Source organism: Suncus etruscus, chromosome 6 (genome assembly GCF_024139225.1).
Source record: "Suncus etruscus isolate mSunEtr1 chromosome 6, mSunEtr1.pri.cur, whole genome shotgun sequence".
Lineage (NCBI taxonomy): Eukaryota > Metazoa > Chordata > Mammalia > Eulipotyphla > Soricidae > Suncus > Suncus etruscus.
This window is the reverse complement of record NC_064853.1, coordinates 117,400,675-117,420,795: the sequence shown is the minus strand read 5'-3', so window position 1 is coordinate 117,420,795 and position 20,121 is coordinate 117,400,675. Positions and strand designations below refer to the sequence as shown.

The 20,121-nt window shown below is 41.6% G+C and overlaps 1 protein-coding gene and 1 pseudogene across 2 annotated transcripts in view; one reads left to right on the top strand and one right to left on the bottom strand.

Moving 5' to 3' along the window:
• Window positions 1-20,121, bottom strand: part of VPS45 (vacuolar protein sorting 45 homolog) — an 85,474-nt gene that overhangs the window by 31,196 nt on the left and 34,157 nt on the right. For both annotated transcript variants that reach the window (XM_049775720.1, XM_049775719.1), the window contains exons 11-13: window positions 11,342-11,500; window positions 11,078-11,185; window positions 9,022-9,143 (exon numbers count right to left, since the gene is read on the bottom strand). In XM_049775720.1, coding sequence (XP_049631677.1) covers window positions 9,022-9,143; window positions 11,078-11,185; window positions 11,342-11,500 — 389 coding nt within the window. The remainder of the gene's footprint in view (window positions 1-9,021; window positions 9,144-11,077; window positions 11,186-11,341; window positions 11,501-20,121) is intronic.
• On the top strand, window positions 10,538-10,643 carry LOC126012821 (uncharacterized; annotated as a pseudogene).

Here is a 20,121-nt window from a genome sequence, read left to right as displayed (position 1 = left end):
GACTACTGAAAGAGTCAGGGTAGGTGGGTAGATGAGATGAGATGGGAAGATGGCAACACAAGACATAACTAAAGAAGACTGGCTTTGAAGAAAGAACATAACTAGAATGTTCTACTCTGGATATTAAAAGGGGCCCACAAATAGTATAAATGGGAGTCACAGCACAAGCCCAGGGTCTACCTGTTAGGAAGGGAGCATAGGAAGAAAACAGTTCAAAGGGGGGTCACAGTCAGAAAAATGTTGAGAAATGCGGGGCCACATAGGATCTAAACTCAAGTCTTAATTAGCCATGTATTTAATAGGAGAAAGTTGAGTATCTTATAGATTGCAGGAAAGTAGGAGAGAAGCTGAAAATTTAAGGAAATATACAATCATGATCTGAGACAGACGTTTTAAGAAACAGCAGGAATCGAATACATGAGTCTGGCAGGTTGTCTCGTTCCAGGAAACAAGGGTCCATTTTTGCTAGAGTGAGGAAAAAGCAGAAAGGGCAGTGTATGGAAATAAGCATATGAATAAAGAGGCAAGACATGGTAGAGTCAATTCCCAAAACCACAATTCTCTCTCTCTCTCTCTTTTTTTTTTTTTTTTTTTTGGTTTTTCGGCCACATCCAGTGATGGTCAGGGGTTACTCCTGGCTATGCGCTCAGAAATTGCTCTTGGCTTGGGGGACCATATGGGACGCCAGGGGATCGAACTGCAGTCTGTCCTAGGCTAGCATGCGCAAGTAAGATGCCTTACAGCTTGTGCCACCGCTCCGGCCCCACAGTTCTTTCTCTTTGAGGGAGGAAACCTATAGTGGGTGAGTGAGTTAATTTGGAGATAAACAGGACTGGAAAGAGAGAATACAAAGCAGGATGCTTGCCTTGTACATAGATGATGACCTGGGTTCAATCTGACATCACATTTGGTCTGAGCACAGAGCAAGGCAGAGGCCATGAGTGTCACCGGGTGTTGCCCCAAGCCAAAAAAGAAAACAAACTTGGATAAAACTCTCGAAATTTATAATAATAAGGAGAATAAGAGAAAGATAACTAGGGAAGCTCAACAGTTGGGCTGGTATCCCTGAAGGACCAAATGAGGTCAGAATCAATAGAAGTCACTGATCTATATTGCTCAGATTTCTTTTAGAAGAACGCAGATAGTCTCAAGGTTAAGTTGTTAAAGCAATGTTAAACTGGTGCTTTATGTTTGTTTGTTTTGGGGGCCATACCCATGTTCAGGGCTTATTCCTGGTTCTGTACTCAGGAATCACTCCTGATGTTGCTTAGGGGATCATATGGGATGCCTGCTGTAGTTGGCTCTGGTCCCTCCATACTTAAAAAAATAAAATTAATATAGTAGTTTAAGTTCTAACTAATATTTTTATAGATGGAGCTTCTATAAATGGCTAAAACTCAAGTTCAATTCTTGTAGAATCTTTAGGAATACATTTCATCTTTAAGAAAGGGGATAGGGCACTTGCTTTGTTTACATGCGGCTGACCAGATTCTATCCCCAGCAACCCATATAGACCCTGAGTCTGCTAAGAGTGTTCCTTGAGCAGAGTCAGGACTATAAGTCCTAAGCATCATTACGTGTGGTCCTAAAACAAAACAAAATAAAGGGGATCAAATAAGGTGGTCGTAATTTGAAAACCAACTAAAACAGGACCCAGATATCACTGTATCACCTTCACAGATACAAATTTCTAAACATGAACACTTTTAGTTCTTATCATGCTGGTTTCACAAGTGCCAAGATCTGAGACATGGCAATGCAAGTGCTATCACAACTAGTTTAATATTCCTTAAAGAATATGAAGGATAAAAAAAAAAAAAAAAGAATATGAAGGATGAGGGGCCGGAGAGATACCATGGAGGTAAGGCATTTGCCTTGCATGCAGAGGTCAGTGGTTCGAATCCCCGCATCCCATATGGTGCCCTGAGCCAGCCAGGAGCGATTTCTGAGCATAGAGCCAGGAGGAACCCCTGAGCGCTGCCGGGTGTGACCCAAAAGCCAAAAATAAAAAGAATATAAAGGATGAGTTGGGGGAGAAACCCAATGTTTTAAGAATATGTTAACAGAGGAGATGACTCCAAGGATATAGCACACATGATGTGCATTTGAGCCCTGGGTTGGCTCTCCAGTCTTTAACTCTGCAGGGACCAACTCCCTGTTCACTGACCACCCCAACTGCCTCCTCTCCATACAGTACCATTGGGATGTGGCCACAAAACCAAGTAAACATGTGCAAACAAGGAAACAGGGCATTACTAATAGTTTGATCTATGTGTAATGGTGGGGTCAGCCTACGTGGAAAACTGAAACAAACAAAACAGGAAAACAGGGCTGTGCTTCAAAAATTCTCCAAACGGAAACATGCTCATAGTCTTGAACAATGATTCTCCCCCCCTCCCGCCCCCGTGAGATGCTGTATGTCACCCTCTTGGGGGTGGGGGGGGACAGCTGTAGCCTAAGAGCCATGTGGTGCGTTATTTTCCTTCATGAGTCACACGGATTCTTTCACGAAGCAGGGAGGGAAATTTTCTCTCTTTGTAGGGCACAGTGACACATGAGAGGAAGCAGACAGTGGCACTTTTGTTCTGAGTCCCTGATTTCAGAAGTCCATTTAAAAAGCAGCTGGGCAGACTGATGAGGATCGTCCTGGGAGATGCGTTGCTTCTCTGGGATGCCTCTCAGCCTGCCACCTGCCCCAGGAGGACGTGTGTCTCTCCTGGAAAGGAACTGAGCAGAGAAGTTGAGTTGGTAGACTGCTAATTTCAGGGTGCCAAAGTATTTTTGTATTACTGGAGCAGGAAAAAAAATGTCAAAGATGGTAAGCTGTGGGTGTAGGTTAACTGAGTGTAGAGACAAAGCCTAGATATAAGAATAGGTGCTTAGACGGTGACTGAACTGCTTGTCTAACAAAGATGACTCGATCACACTTGATGATGAAAACATTTGTGAATGTTTTCTTCCAACTCCTACTAATTTGAACAGGTTTAAGGAGGAACATCACAGAAAAAAAGAATCCCTGACATTTCCCTTTTTATTAATTTTCCCAGTGAAGCTTAAAAGCAGATGTGATAGGGGTAAGGCGTCTGCCTTGCAAGTGCTAGCCTAGGATGGACTGTGGTTTGATGCCCCAGCATCCCATATGGTCCCCCCAAGCCAGGTGCGATTTCTAAGCACATAGCCAGGAGTAACCCCTGAGCGTCAATGGGTATGGCCCCAAAACAAAACAAAAAAAAACAAAAAAAACAAAAACAAAAAAAAGGAGGAAGTAAAGATGAAAAGGAATGACTCCTCTTAAGATGATGATAAAGGACCAAGGCAGACTAAAGCTGAGGACAGCTCCATATGGATTCAAAGCAAATTTTCATAGTATTCTTTGACTTTTCCTAGACATAGGATGGCATTTGAATCTGGATCAGCGTTGGCAAGGCAAAGTGCCCTGTCTGCTGTATTCTAACACTGGTCCCAATAAACTATTTTCTTAAAACTGGTTCCTTAAAAACAAAACAAAACAAAAAAAAAAAAACTGGTTCCTTAAGGCCCTATCTGAGGACTTACTCAATGTTCTCACTATCCAGAGCAGGGGTCTCAAACTCGCGGCCCACGGGCCATTTGCGGCCCTCCGTACAACATTTTGTGGCCCTGCCCTAGAGGAATCTTTTTTTGTTTTGTTTTGTTTTAGTTGTTCAAGGCTTACTACTGACTTTTCACTCAAGGATCACCCTGACTTTGCGGCCCCCAGGTAAATTGAGTTTGAGACCCCTGATCTAGAGGGAATTGTGATGAATAATTTATTTATTTTTTTAGAAATATTTATAATGTACATATATGCAAGTACCTAATATGTGTTTATATATATATAAATATATATATATATAAGCATGGACTTACTTATACATACCAATGTATATAATCACACTTATGCTTTTATTCTTGTGGGGATTTTGTCCAAGGAAGGGAATATCTCACCTGGATGTTTTTTCTTTTTTTGTTTGTGGTTCATACCTGACTGTGCTTAGGGGTTACTTCTGGTGCTGTGCTCAGAAATTATTCCTGACAGTGCTCAAGGAACCATATGGAATGCTGGGAAGGTCAGTCACATACAAGGTAAATGCCCTACCTGCTATCACTCTGGACCCTCATCTGAATTTTCATAGCCAATATATTTTATTTCTTTTACTTTTTACTCACACTCAATGGTGCAAAGAGGCTACTTCTCAGGATCAGAGTGATAGTACAGTGGGGAGGGATTTACCTTGCATGTGGATGACCTGGATTCTTTTTTTTTTTTTGGTTTTTGGGCCACACCCATTTGACGCTCAGGGGTTACTCCTGGCTATGCACTCAGAAATCGCCCCTGGCTTGGGGGTACCATATGGGATGCCGGGGGATCGAACTGCTGTCCGTCCTACGCTAGCGCTCGCAAGGCAGACACCTTACCTCTAGCGCCACTTTCCCGGCCCCAGGATTCTATCCACAATATCACAAATGGTTCCCGAGTCCCACCAGGAGTGATCCCTGAGCACAGAGCAAGGAGTAAGCTCTGAGCACCGCTGAGAGTGGCCCTCAAATCAAAATCAAGCAAAAAATAGGGGTTGACCACATACAAGCCCAGTGTCATAATCCCATACTTCTCTTCTGCCCCAACTTTTAAATTTTACTTTTGCACCAGAAATTGACTTCCAGAGCCTAATATGCATGGAAATACTCTATAGTTGAGCTACATTCCCAGTCCCTACCTTGAACTTTTAAAAAGATATAATTTTCTGTTCTTTTATGATATCAGAAGTTTTTTTTTTTTTTTTAATTTTGGACACACCAGAAAGGCTTAGGAGTTACTACTGGTTCTAATCACTCCTGGAAGGCTCAGAGGAACATATGCTGGGGATGAAACCCAGGTTAGATGCATGCAAGGCAAACACCCTACCTGCTGTGCTATCCCTTTGGCCCCAAATTTAATTTTTAAGGGATAAAGTGGAAAAACAGAATGTATATATATTTAAATTTCAGATTGTTCTAAATAAATGTTTTAAAAATTGTTATGAAAATTTACTAATGGGGCCAAAGAGATAGCATGAAGATAGGGTGTTTGCCTTGCATGCAGAAGGATGGTGGTTTGAATACTGGCATTCCATATGGTCCTCCCAGCCTGCCAGGAGCAATTTCTGAGCGTAAAGCCAGGAGTCACCCCTGAGTGCTGCCGGGTGTGACCCCCCCCTCAAAAAAAATTTACTAACAGGGGTCTGTAGAGATAGTACAGTAGGAAAAGTGCTTGTCTTACATATGTCCAACCCAAGTTCTATCCCTGGCTTTCCATATGGTCCTCTGAGCCCACCAGGAGTGATCCCTGAGTACAAAGCCAGAAATAACCCTTGAGAGTGCTGGGCATGGATCCCCAATTAAAACAAAAAAATTACTAACAAAATATAAATTAAAAGGACAACTAAACAGTTTCCTTCAATTTATACCCCTAAAGCAAGCCATGTTCGTCTCATTTTAACAGATGGCCTTTGTTAATTAGGCCATGAGTTGCAAGCTGGCGACATTTGGCAAAGTCCATTCCTAACCCAAAATAGTAACAACCTGCTCTCCATGGCAAACAAGCAGCAAAACTATTTTTGGCTTTAATATTTAAATTATAAATGCCTCTGGCCTTGGAACAGAACCTTAAATGGCATAAGTAAACATCTATACTAAAGGACAAGATATACATATTAGGGGTTCCAAGACTCCTGTTTTCTTTATTCCAAAAACAGGGAGCCCATCCTGTGATACGGACAAGGTGGGACCAGTGCATCATGAGTGTACTCTCCATGAGTTGAATGGGGAGCCTGGCCTTCGATAGGACCAGTGAACCATGAAGTGAGGCAGTGATCAGAACAATGAGGTGAGCTTGCCTTTAGGTTTTAGGGGTGCCTGGCCTGTGATGTAGAAGAGGCAGGAACTGAGCATTGCGAGGTACACTTGGCTCCAGGAGAAAGAGGATCTGGGCCTGTGATGAGAAAAGGCAGGACCAGTGCAAGGTGAACGGGGAGTACAGACTGTGATGTGGAAGAGGCAGGAGCAGTGCTCTGCAAAAAAGAGTATGCCGCTCTGCTCTGCAGCCACACATTTCTTCCAGTCAATGAGCCCCAGGACAAGACATTAAAAAACACCACTCCACTGCAAAGGTCATAATGGGGAAACAATACATAACCCCACCATGCTTAGTGAATGAAGATGGTAGTTCTGAAGAACCAACTAGTACCAGCCTCTCTCATAAGGACTTTAGAAAGAAAATGTTGAGGATTTTCTTCTTTTTGTTTTTGTTTTTGTTTTTGGGCCATACCCGGCATTGCTCAGGGGTTACTCCTGGCTGTCTGCTCAGAAATAGCTCCTGGCAGGCATGGGGGACCATATGGGACACCGGGATTCGAACCAACCACCTTTGGTCCTGGATCGGCTGCTTGCAAGGCAAACACTGCTGTGCTATCTCTCTGGGCCCAATGTTGAGGATTTTCAAAGAAGTCAAAGAAATAGTGGACGAAACCGAATGAACAGCTGATAAGACTCGAGAATATGAGAGTAGAAGTGAGAAAACTTCAAACAGAAATAGTAGAACTGAAAAACTTGGTAGGTGAAATGAAAAACTCACTTGAAGAACTCACTAGCAAAGGAAGGTAGAATAAGTGAGCTGGAAGATGAGCTGCATAATACCTCCAGACAACAAAATAGGTTGAAAAAGAGCCTTAAAATAAATGAACAGAAGATGGAAAAAATCCTTAAAATAGGCAAACAGATGGCAATAGAACTCTGGGATAAATTTGACAGGAACAACATTTGAATTATTGGAGTCCAGAGAGCCAGGAAGAAAACTCTCATGAAGAATCATTAGTCAAGGACATCATTGCTAAGAAGTTCCCAGAACTGAAGAGTGCATGAACCCACATTCTGGATGCCCGAAGAGTACCAGCTAAAAGAGACCAAAAGAAAAGCACCCCTAGGCACATCCTAGTCATAATAATAAAAAACGTAAGAGAATACTGAAAGCAGAAAGATCAAAGAGGAAAGTTACATATACAAAAGCATCTTTAAGACTTACAGCATATTTACCACAAGCAACCCTCCAAGCCTAAAGGCAGTGGTGGGATATTGAGGAAAAATCTCAAATAAATGAATGCTTCACCAAGAACAATTCACTCAGCCAGACTTACATTCAGAAGAAAGGCTACACAGCTTCGTGGATGATCAACAGCTCAGGAACTTTACAGACTCAAAGCCAACCTTAAAAGAAATACTAAAGATCTATTTTAATACAAGGCAGACCCAACAAACTTATCAAATTCTACAAAAAGATGACATAAATCATCTCTCACAACGTAAATAATAAATCATGTCTCACAACGTAAAAGCACTAAATGCATCAATTAAGAGACAGAGTGGCAAATGGATCAAAAAATTGAATCCAACACTTTTCTGCCTGAAAAATAAAAAACATCTCAATAGTCAGAGCAAACACAAACTCAAAGTCAAAGTTTGGAAAACAATCTTTCAAGCAACAAATCCCTTAAAAGGGCTAGGGTGGCCAAACTAATATCAGACAACACAGACTTTAGGCTTAAAAAGGTTATAAGGGGCCCGAGTGATAGTACAGCTGACCCAGGATGAATCTGGGTTCAATTCCCGGACCTGGGTTCAATCCCTGGCACCCCATATGGTTCCCCAAGCCAGGAGTAATTTTTCTCTCTCTCTCTCCTCTCTCTCTCTCTCTCTCTCTCTCTCTCTCTCTCTCTCTCTCTCTCTCTCTCTCTCTCTCTCTCTCTCTCTCTCTCTCTCTCTCTCTCTCCCCTCTCTCTCTCTCTCTCTCTCTCTCTCTCTCTCTCTCTCTCTCTTTTTTGGTTTTTGGGTCATACCCGGCAGCGCTCAGGGGTTACTCCTAGCTCTATGCTCAGAAATAGCTCCTGGCAGGCTTGGGGGACCATATGGGATGCTGGGACTCGAACCACCGTCCTTCTGCATGCAAGGCAAGTGCCTTACCTTTATGCTATCTCTCTGGCCCCAGGAGCAATTTCTGAGCGCATAGCCAGGAGTAATCCCTGAGCGCCACCAGATGTATCCCCAAAACAAACAAAAAATAAAATAAAAAAATAAAAAGGTTATAAGAGACAGAAATGGGTATTTCATAATAATCAAGGGATATGTACATCATGATTACATCACAGTCATAAACATATAAGCATTCAAAGAGGGACCAGTAAAATAATTAAACTCAAAATACACAAACAATTTCTAATCACATTGCTTAAATAAACTGATTATGAAAATAATCACGCCAAAATATGCATTTCAGAAATTAAAAATAAACAAATAGTTGTGTGGGGGGGTTGAGTGATAGCACAGTGGGTAGGGAGCTTGCCTTGTTCGTAACTGATCTGGTTCAATCCTTGACTTCTCATATGGTCTCCAAGTCTATCAGGAGTGATCCCTGAGAGCACAGCCAAGAGTAGGCTCTGAGCACCACCATAAATAACAACAACAAAATAATGCTTGGTAGTGCTCAGAGATCACACCTGCCTGGCTACCATGAAAACAGAGTTTGGGGCTGCTCATCAGTACTTGGTGTGATCCTGGTGCTGTGTTGCTTAGAACCCCTAAAGTATGCTGCCCATGGGGAAACACAGCTCTCTCTCTCACACAGCTGTATGAGCATCAGGGCCTATAGGGTGCCCCAGGCAAACATGAGAAGCAGAAAGTGTCTGAGAACCTTGATTAAAGGACTACAGAGTTCCCATAAGTACCAGTGTTATCCAATTTCCCCCCCTTCCCCTTATAACAACAACAATGGTAGTAGGGGTTGTGCAGGGAGAGAAAGTATTTCAGGGAAAGCAAGTGAACTTGTATGTAACTCTGATGCATGAAAAACCCAAAGCATCTTGAAACAGAGCCCCCAGGGACAAAGCAGAATAAAATGCGCTTTGTGTTCAGCTCCTTCCTGGTCTCCATGGTCTTGATGCTTCTGGTTTCCACGAGCCTCTCTAAGCTCACCTGTCTCTGAGTGTACTGGGGCCCAGGTAGGGATACAGGTTCTCCTTCAGCTTCCCTTTGATGAGCTGGTCCAGAGTCTCATGTAGGAAAGGCTGGTGCTGGGTATATACATTTTCTACTCCCTAAGAGGAAATGGACCAGAAGTCACTTGGGGAAATCTGCAATACTCAGGTCAGAAAAGCACCACTCAGTGGGTATTCTGTGGTATCAATTCAAATAAGAATTTGAGAAAAACTTTATTTTAGTTTTTGTTATTTTGCTGTGTCGGGACTCAAACCCAGGAGTCATGCATTCAGGGCATGCATTTACTTTTTGAGCCATAACCTCAGCTCTAGAGAAGTTTAATTAAATAATTAAGAAACTATTTTCAGGAACAGGAGAGAGAGAGAGAACAGAGGTGAAGGCAGATATCCTACATGTGGCTAACTGAATTTGATCCCAGCACACCTGGAGTGATCCATGACTATAAATCCAGGATCAGCTCCTAAAATATCACCAAATGTGGGTCAAAACAACAAATTTATTTTCATCAACTAAAATTATTCTAACTCTCTAAAAATACTATATATTTTTTGTCTGTTTTTTAAGCCACATCAAGCAATACTCAGGGCTTACTCCTGGCTCTGAACTCAGGAATTACTCCAGGCAGTGTTCAGGGAATATGGGATGCTGGGCATCAAACTTGGGTTGTCTGTATGAAAAGCAAGCACCCTACCTTCTGTACTATCACCCCTAAAAATACTCTAATTTAAGGTTTAGCTTTAAAGGACTTTCTTTCATTGTATTACTTAAATCCTTTATATTTCATTTTTTCATTAAAATGATAAGCGACAGTCTCAAAAATAAAAGGAAAAACCTAGGTAGAAAAGGTGGCTGAAAATACTCAGAGAAAGGAAAAAATTTTTCAGGAAAAATAAGAAAGGCTAGAAGATTAAAGCAAAGTTTATTTTTATATAACAATTTTTTTTTCTTTTTTTTTTTTTTTTTTTTGTGGTTTTTGGGTCACACCCGGCAGTGCTCAGGGAAAACTCCTGGCTCCATACTCAGAAATTGCTCCTGGCAGGCACAGGGGACCATATGGGACGCCGGGATTCGAACTGATGACCTTCTGCATGAAAGGCAAACGCCTTACCTCCATGCTATCTCTCTGACCCCTTATATAATAATTTTAAATTGTTTTCTTTATAATTTCATTTAAAGAAAAATAATCTAATGGGGAGAGTGATAGGTAGACAGACAGACAGACAGACAGACAGACAGACAGACAGATAGATAGATAGATAGATAGATAGATAGATAGATAGATAGATAGATAGATAGATAAACAGTGATAGATCGTACAGCAGGTAGAGTGCTTGCCTGCATTGAGGCTGCCCTGGGCTCAATTCCCAATAGAGTCCCAGGAGCACTATCAGGAGTAATTCCTTATAATCACCATGGCTCGAAACAAAGTAAAACAAAATAAAACAAAAACAAAAACAGAAAAAGAAAAATGACATAACAAAACTTTGGTTTCAGCTTTGCGCAGTGGCAGTATCGTAGCCAATGAGGTTTATCCAAGTTGAGATTATTGCTAATTAAAAAAAAAAAAACCCAAAAAACTTTGGTTTCATTTATTTATGCTGTATTTGGGCCACATCCTGCAGTGCTCAGGTCTTACCACTGACTGCACTCAATGATCACTCTTACTGGGGACTGGGGGACCTTTTGGGGTATAAGAGATCAATTTCAGATCAGCTACATGCAAGGCAAGCACCCTACCTGCTGTTCTATCCCTCTGGCCCCACAAAACCTAGATTCTTAAACAAATGCTGATGAACAGAGCTATTTGCTTTTTGATTGTTGAGTCTTTCCTGGAAATAGCTCATTATTCTCTGTGTGATTTAATGCTTCAATATATGAAGTATTTCAAGAAGCAGCTTTCACAGCGATGTCTACTTTAATTTCACAAGGCTGACAGGTCCTCAATCAGCTGCAATTCTGAAATCATTGAAAATGATATTCATTTAGCTCCTATTGCTTCTGATTGAAAAGCTCACAGAAGTGATGTTAATACCTTTAGTCCTTTGAGGAATTGTTTGGTAATCGACATGGCATCTTTGGGGCTGAAGAGGTCACTTCCTCTGACCCTTTTGCCACCATATTCAACAACTGCAGACACGAGCTATTTAAAAAAAAAAAAAGAAAATATCCTCTTACTACTTGTAGAACAAGATGCTCATTTGATATGAGCATTATTAAGACTTAAGAGGCCAGCATTATATAACTCAGTGAAACGAGTCAACACTGTAACTTAGTAAACTGATGTAAACCTGGTTACCTTTCGGTACTTGTCGGAAACACCTCTGTTCCTGAGATCTGTCATCAGTCCTGGCAGGCTGTTGTTACTGTGCCGCTCATAATGGAGAGCATAAAGCATCACTAGACGTACAGCATCAAACTCGGTCACTTTGGGGTTCAGCAAGACCCTCTTTATATTCTGAAAACAGAGAAAATGTATTTAAACTTTAATAAGAATTATTATGCTTTAGGGGGGGGTCACACCATGCAATGCTCAGGCTTCATCCTTGCTTTGCACTCTGGGATCACTCAGGCGATCATATGGGATTCTGGGGATCAAACCTGGGTCAGCTGCATGTAAGGGAAGCACATTTCACGTTGTCCTATGGCTCCAGCCTAAGCTTTAATAATTTTGGAATGGTGGGGAGACATCTGAGTTCAAAACTAAGATCACTATCATGGGGCCCAGAGAGATAGCACAGCGGCGTTTGCCTTGCAAGCAGCCGATCCAGGACCAAAGGTGGTTGGTTCGAATCCCGGTGTCCCATATGGTCGTCTCCCCACCCCCACCCACCCCCCACCCCCGTGCCTGCCAGGAGCTATTTCTGAGCAGACAGCCAGGAGTAACCCCTGAGCACTGCCGGGTGTGGCCCCAAAACAAAAAAACAAAATAAACAAACAAACAAAAAAAAAGATCACTATCATGGCAACCCCTACTAATATTTGCTTTACTGGGCTAAAAATTGTTTTTACTATAGAAACAAATGCTTTTTGACTATTAAATAAATAAGAAAAGAAGTTCCCATTATAAATGATTTAGGAAAAAACAGAATTTAATTGTGACTAGTATCTTTTTTGTTTTCTTTGATGAGATGGTCCGGGCTATCATTTCTTACTGAAACAGGGATATATCTTGTTTCTAACAGCTAGTTAATGCAATACAGAGCAGAACTGAATATAATTTGCACAACTATAGCTTTTTCTTAATATTAGTAACTGAAAAGTGAAGTAGAGGCAAGTTGTTAGAGAAAGGCCAGGTTTACTTCACCCAAATCATATATACTTCCATGTTTCAATATGATAGAAAAAGAGAGAAGGATATAAATAATGGGTACTCATTAAAGTGAATCCTTATGTTCTTGAGAGAGCTAAGTACCAGGCCAGAGTAATAACACAGAGGGTAGAGCATTTTCTTTGTATGTGGCCGACCTGGTTTTGATCCCTGGCATCCCATATGGTCCCCTGAGCCTATAAGGAATAATTTCTGAGTGCAAAGCCAGGAGTAAGCTCTGAGTGTTGCTGGGTGGCCCACAAAACAAAACGAGAGAGGGAGTCAGACAGGAAGACAGAGACAGAGATACAAACAGAGACAGAGAGACAGACAGAGGAAATTAAGTACTGACAAGAAGAAAAAGCTAAGAGAAAATCATGTTTAGGCCTTGCCAATCCTCATATTAAAGGCCTTCTATCTTATATACTATATTTATTATATAAAACAAATTAGTTCAATCCAGTACAAGCTTTTGTGAACCCCTTCTGAGTAAAAGACACAATACAGGCACTGGAGGGATGTCAGGGTAAGTGAGAGGTGATACTGTCCTCAGTGAGTTCACAGATAACAGAAGGAAGGGAATAAGATGTCTCAATCTGCTGCAAAGTGTCTCTTTCTGGTTTTGGTTTTTGGGCCACACCCAGGGGTTATTCTTTGCTCTGTACTCAGAAATTACTCCCCGAAGACTCTGGGGACCATATGGGATGCTGGGGATAGAACCTGAGATGGCCACAAAGAAGGCAAGCGCCTTACCAGCTGTGTTATCTCTCCAGCTCAAGGCCAACCTGCTTTGAATCCCAGCACCCTGGTCACTGCCAGAAGTCACCCCTGAATAAGAGAGCTAGAAATAGTCCCCAATAACTGCTGGATGTGGCCCTAGCCCCTCTTCCCTGCCAAACGAAAAACAAATAAACAGAAGCAACAGGGCCAAGAGGACACAAGGTGAAGAGGCATCGCACTGGCTACTGGAGAATAAAGATCCCCTAAAGGAGGTAATGAGAGTTTCAAAGGGCCCTGAAGAATCAAACACAGTAGGAATCAGTCTGAAAGACTGAAAGAGAAGCTGCTGACTGGCTTGAAAGAGCAGCAAGAGACTTAGAGGGCCTTGGATGCTGAGGACTGAGCAATAAGGCTCTAGAATCCCACCCATGTCAGCTGAGGTAATTCTCTCTTCAGCATTCACACACACCCCTCCCCCAGCGCAGTCAGGTGTTTAAAATAATTTGTTCACACCAGGAGGGATGGCATGAGTCAGACACCCTCAGGGCCCGGTCCCCAGGAATTTCTGGAGTTGATCCCAGTAATGGTGCTTTTCTGGGTGAACATTTCACTATTCTTATCCTGAAAGGATTTAACGGGGAGAATTTTTTCCTATGTAGCCCCAGAACTCCCCAGCTTCTGTCCCTTTTGTGGTACTTCTAGAGCAGTTACCAGTCTACACAGTCTTTTCAAATGTTCCACTCAAAGCATGAATGGTTGTATAGCAGGAGGGCACTTTGCCTTGTACGTGGCTGACCTAAGTTCCATCCCTGGTATTCTATATGGTTTCCCAAATCCCACCAGCAGGAGTAAGTCCTAAACATCACTGGGTATGGCCGCAAAATTTAACCAAACCAATCCACTCTAAAACAAACCCAAATATATCAATAATAACAAAATACATATTCAATGATAACATAAAGGAAGTCTAGGACATTAGCAACCATGTAATTGTTTCATATGTAGCCAAACAGCTTGGCATCTGTCTGAGTCTCTGATGTTACTTTTCTCTTTGTAAAGAACAAAGATATACTGCATTAGTCAGCTTACCACCTTCAGTGGGTGCCTTGCTAATCTGCTCTGTTGTGTTCCAATTTCAGCATAAGCTGCTGAAGTCAGAACTATTGTCCCTTTTATAAGCAAAATGTTTCTGCTGTTTATCATTTTATTTTGGGGTTTATTTTGGCCATACCCAGAAGAGCTCAGGGTTTACTCCTGCTTCTGTGCTCAGGGGGTCAATCTTGGCAGATGCTTGGGGAACATTATGGGGTGGCAGGGATGGAACCTGAATCAATGATTCTACATGAGGGCCGAGGATGTGTGCAGTGCTGGTAAGGCCCTGCAGTGCTGGGGATTACTTGGGCCACTTCAAGGGTCTCCAAGGTCACACCATGCAGTGCTGAAGAGGGAATTTCCAGGGCTATCTCTATTAGTATCTGGGGACTACAAGGTTATGGGGATCAAATTAGGGTTGGTCTTATTTCCTGAACTATCTGTCCACATGTATTATCACTTTACAGAAGCAATGCTGGGTGGAGATGAAGAACCCGTGAGCTTAAGGTTTGGTGTTTGGCTCAATGGTGCATTTCTGAAGCCATAAGAAGCCTGTGTGGTCTGGGGACTTAACTCAGAGCCTTGCATATGCCAGGCAGTTCTGTTCTCTTTACCCTGAACAATGCTGGATTTTTTACACTTGAAATCCCTCCCTTTTTTAACCTTAAATCTACTCATTTTCAGAATGCCCTGGTTATTTTTGTTTGTTTTGTTTTGTTTTGTTTGGTGGCCACATCTGGTGGTGCTTAGGACTTATTTCTGACTTTATGTTCAGAGAGCACTCCTAGCAGTACTCAGGGAAAAGAATGGAAATGGAGGGCCCAGAGAGATGGTACAGTGGGTAGGGTAGGGCTTTTACTTTGTATATGGCTGACCAAGTTTAATCCCCAGGATCATCACCACCAAGTGTGGGTCCCCAGTTCCACCTAGAAAAAAAGGTAGGGAAAGGGATTGCTGGAGATGTAGCTGATGATAGAATGTATACCTTGCAGTATGAGGCCTTAAGTTTGATCCCAGGTACCAAACCAGGTGTCAGACAGCTCCATGGGCTATAGTGCATGCAAAGAAAACATGCAGGAGGCCCAGGTTGGATCTCAGTACCATATAGTCACTAGGACCAACCTCAGAGCATGGTGCTGTAAGTATCACCAGGTGTAGCCTCCAAATTCAAAAAAAAAAAAAAAGCCTAGATTTAATTAATTTTTAAAATTTTCTTTTCCTTTTTTTTTTTTTTTTTTTGTGAGGGGGAGCACACCCAGTGATACTCGGGAATTACTCCTGGCAGGGATCAGGGAACCATATGGAATGCCAGGAAGAACCCAATTCAGCTGCAGACAAGGAAAGCACCTTACCCACTGTGCTATTGCTCTGTTCTCTGGATTTAATTTAATGAAAAAGAAAAATAAATAAATAAAAAGAAATTGTCAGGTGATAGCAATGATTAAGTCAAGAGCAAAACCAAAACTACTGTCCATTTAAGAAGAGGGGCTTTCATTGTCCTCCACAGAATTCTATTCTACTATTTGTGCAATCCTAATCAAGAAATAGGAAAAGCAAAACAAAACAACGTTTTGGGGGATTAAATTTATAAATGGACAGAACATCATTCACTCCACTTCCATCAATGAAAAGTGATTCTTTCCTGATGTTTAGAGTCTTTCATTGTTCTCAACAACCTTTCCTGTTCTCTTCTACATAAACTGTGATAAAGCACCCTAACAAGAAAAACATCATTATTTCAAACTTTTGAACAAATGGCAAATGTAGCAAGTAAAGACAGCTTTCATGTTCACTTTCTTTGCTTTAACTTAAAGAACAGGACCACCTGGGCCGAGAAACAGGACCATGTGGGGCCAGGTAAGGTTCTTCTTGCCTTGCACGAAGTAATAAGAGGATCATTTTTATTCCTAATTAGACAGTAAAATTACCAGCACAATGTGTCCCAAATAATCCTCTTAAGATTTTAACATGAGATTTATTTTTTAAGATTTTCATTTTAAGGCCTGAGAGATAGGGTAGGGCAGTTGCCTTGTATGCACTGACCCAGGTTCATGCCTGGCATCCCATATGGTTCCCTGAAAAACTTCAGGGGTAACCCCTGAGCACTGTAGGGTATAGTCCAAAAACAAAAATGTATTTAATGAGAGGGGCTAGAATGATAGTACAGAGGGTAAAGTGCTTGCTAGTCTTGCACACGGCTGACCTGGATTCAATCCCTGGCACTCCATACAGTCCCCTGAGCACCACCAGGAGTAACCCCTAAGCATCAACATACCGGCTCAAAAGCAAAAAAAAAAAAAAAAAAAAGGGTGTGTGTGTGGGGGGGGGGGCCCACACTTGGTGGTGCTCAGGGGTTACTCCTGGCTCTGCACTCAGAAATCACTCCAGGTAGGCTAGGGGGACAATATGGGATACTGGGGATCAAACCCATGTTGGTCCTGTGCAAAGCAAACACCTTAGCCTCACCCCAAAGATTTTTTTTGGGTCACACCCGGAGGCACTCAGGAGTTACTCCTGAATCTATACTCAGAAATCGCTCCTGGCAGGCTCAGGGGATCATATGGGATGCTGGATTTGAACCACTGTCCTTCTGCATGTAAGGCAAACGCCTTACCTCCATGCTATCTCTCCGGCCCCGCCCCAAAGATTTTAATGTGAAGAAACATCAGTGTGTTATGGTGCTGTTCCTGGTAGTACTTAGGAGATCATCTATAGTTTCAGGGGTGAAATCTGGGTTGGTCGCATGCAAGCAAGCCCTTTACCACTTGTATGGTATCTCCAGTCCAGTTCAAGTGTTATTTTTGTTTTACTTGACAAAATGAGTAAGAGCCATTTTCACATCTGAGTATCAAAGGTCCAGTGCTTAGCTATTACTTTAATTGCTTCAAACAGAATAATTTTTCTTCAATTCTACAACATATCTGTACTGCGTTTCCACTATTTGTCATTAATAGAATGTTTGAGATCTTTGGTCAAGGTCAGAAAAAGACATCAAATAGACTAATTCTTTCTTTAAAACAAAACTCTCCAAATAGACAACATGAAGGATGAGGAATATTTATCTGCTAGAGTTATTTTTCTTCATGGATTGAAAAAAACCTATTTTACTAATTAATTGAGTCTTTTCTAAGGCTCTTCCTATATTTTAATAATTTGTCATTAAAGTTTGGTTCTACTAAAATTCTTTCTAAACCAAATTCTTAGAAAGGATAGATGATCAGAAATTTTTAGCAATAAATGAGCCTTTCTCCCTTACCATGGTACAGTAAAAAAAAAAAACAACAACACACATCTCTACTCAAAAACTTCAATTCATTACTTTAGGATGCATTGTCATCTAAGGTCACACCAAGGAATGCAGAAACCCATGTAGGGGTTAGGTTGCTGACATCTGCTCATTATTAAACAAAAGTCCCCTTTATAGACTATTTAAAACATTTTACCAAAGAAAATCATTATAGGACAGTTCAAATTCAATTACTTAAAGTAAAAACTTGATACTATGGGAAGAAAATCTTCAAAGGATAATTTAAAAATATAAAATTACAAATAGAGTTAACATTTTTAAACTTTCTATGTTTAAAATTGATATGGTTGCCTAGCAGAAAAATGGCCCAGAAGAAAATGATGGCCACCAAGTCTTCCCAGGCAGTCTGGTCCAGGCTTATACTTCTGTAGCCTTCTCAGAAGGGGTTAGGGCAGATTTCCATTTCTGCCTGAAACACAAAAGCCCAGTAACATCCTATACCCTCCAACAAAAATGGCCCAGCCCCACAACTTAACCTCATCAAACTGCCAACCAAATTTGTTCCAGTTTTACAGATCTGGGATCATAAGGCGACAAGTGACCACATGACACCTAAAATTTTGTATTAGTGTTAGCCCAGGAAATCACTGCAAATTTCCTGGAAAAATTGCATAGAAGACCTCCAAGCTCAGTCAGCCTAAACAGTACCACAGAAAGCCTAACAAGCACTCCACAGTCTAGAAAATTTGGAGACAATGACTTTAATAACACATTGAGAGATATAACAATTATTTTAAAAAAAAGAACACAATTATTTCCATTTGATCCTTATTGATCTAAGTTTTGATATTTCCATTTGTCTTTGTGTGTAACAAACAATATGAAATAAATTTGTTTTGTGTCTGGGGCTGGAGTGGTGGCGCAAGGGGTAAGGCATCTGCCTTGCCTGCACTAGCCTAGGACTGACAGCAGTTCGATCCCCTAGAGTTCTAAATGGTCCTCCAAGCCAGGAGCGATTTCTGAGCACAAAGCCAGGAGTAACCCCTGAGTGTCACTGGGTGTGGCCCCTCCCCCCAAAAATTTGTGTCTACAAAGGGGAAGGCTGGGGTGGAGAGTGAAAAACCAGGACACTGGTGGATGAAATCACACTGGTGGTGGGATAGAACATTTAATGCCCAAAACAACTGTATTGTGAACAATTTGATAAATCACATTATTGTAAGAAAAATAAAAATAAAGAAAGGTTCCAGGTAAATTTAGTAAAATTTCTCTTCCTTCCTCCCTCCCTCCCTCCCTTCTTCCCTCACTTCCTTCCTTCCTTCTTTCTTTTCTCAAGTTTGATGATGCTCAGGAGTAATTCCTAACAATGCGTGGGATATCCTAAGTGATGCTGGGGATCAAATCCAGGTCTCCAGCACTTAGCTTATTAAGCTATCTCTCTGGCTTCCAAATTTTCATTCTTATTACTAGAGGCAGAAAGTGAATTTTACTGAGCAAACTTAACTTCTCATGGGAATTAGTTTTGTTGGGTCCACAAAACAACTCTAAAGTATTTTCAGTGGCATTATTTAAGCCCTTTACCAGGTTGTTATTCAGTAATAAAATACTTCTTTGTATGTATAAGACCCTATGCCTGATTATCAAAAAAATAAGGCACCATGGGGCCGGAGCGGTAGCGCTAGAGGTAAGGCGTCTGCCTTGCAAGCGCTAGCCTAGGATGGACAGCAGTTCGATCTCCCAGCATTCCATATAGTTCTCCCAAGTCAGAAGCAATTTATGAGCACATAGCCAGGAGTAACCCCTGAGCGTCAATGGATGTGGCCCCAAAACAAAACAAAACAAAAAAAAAACAACTGGGGGTCGGAGAGATAACACGGAGGTAGGGCATTTGCCTTGCATGCAGAAGGACAATGGTTCGAATCCCAGCATCTCATATGGTCCCCCCAAGCCTGCCAGGAGCAATTTCTGAGCGTAGAGCCAGGAGTAACCCCTGAGCATTGCCAGGTGTGACCCAAAAACCAAAAAAAAAAAAAAAAAACCAAACCCAAAAAAAAAACAAAAAAACCAACAACAGGGCCCGGAGAGATAGCACAGCGGCGTTTGCCTTGCAAGCAGCCGATCCAGGACCAAAGGTGGTTGGTTCGAATCCCGGTGTCCCATATGGTCCCCTGTGCCTGCCAGGAGCTATTTCTGAGCAGACAGCCAGGAGTAACCCCTGAGCACCGCCAGGTGTGACCCAAAAACCAAAAACAACAACAACAACTCAAAAAAATAAGGAAGGCACCTTAAAGAAATTATCAGTGCTTTGTGAAGCCTGGTGATCTAGTATAGTGGATAAGGTGTTTTCCTTAGATGCAGTTGGCCTATATTCAACACCCAGCATCCAATACAATCTCCTGAGTCTGCCAGAAGTGATTCCTAAGCAGAGTCAGGAATAAGCACTTGAACACTGTTGGGTGTAGCCCCTTAACTAAGTAAAATAACAAAACAAGGCAAAGTGATCATTTACAATGATGACTTTGGCATTACTATGTCAATCACAGGTTGTACCATATAGTAAAATAATATACTTAAAGGATTGGAACCAACATTTGCAATGTGTAAAGGAGCTCACATCTCTCCCTGAATTGTCCTAATAATTAAAAGTGTAAAATGCTTATTCCTGAGTCTTGGGAAAATTCAGCACTATTCCTAAAGAAGGAAATAAGCA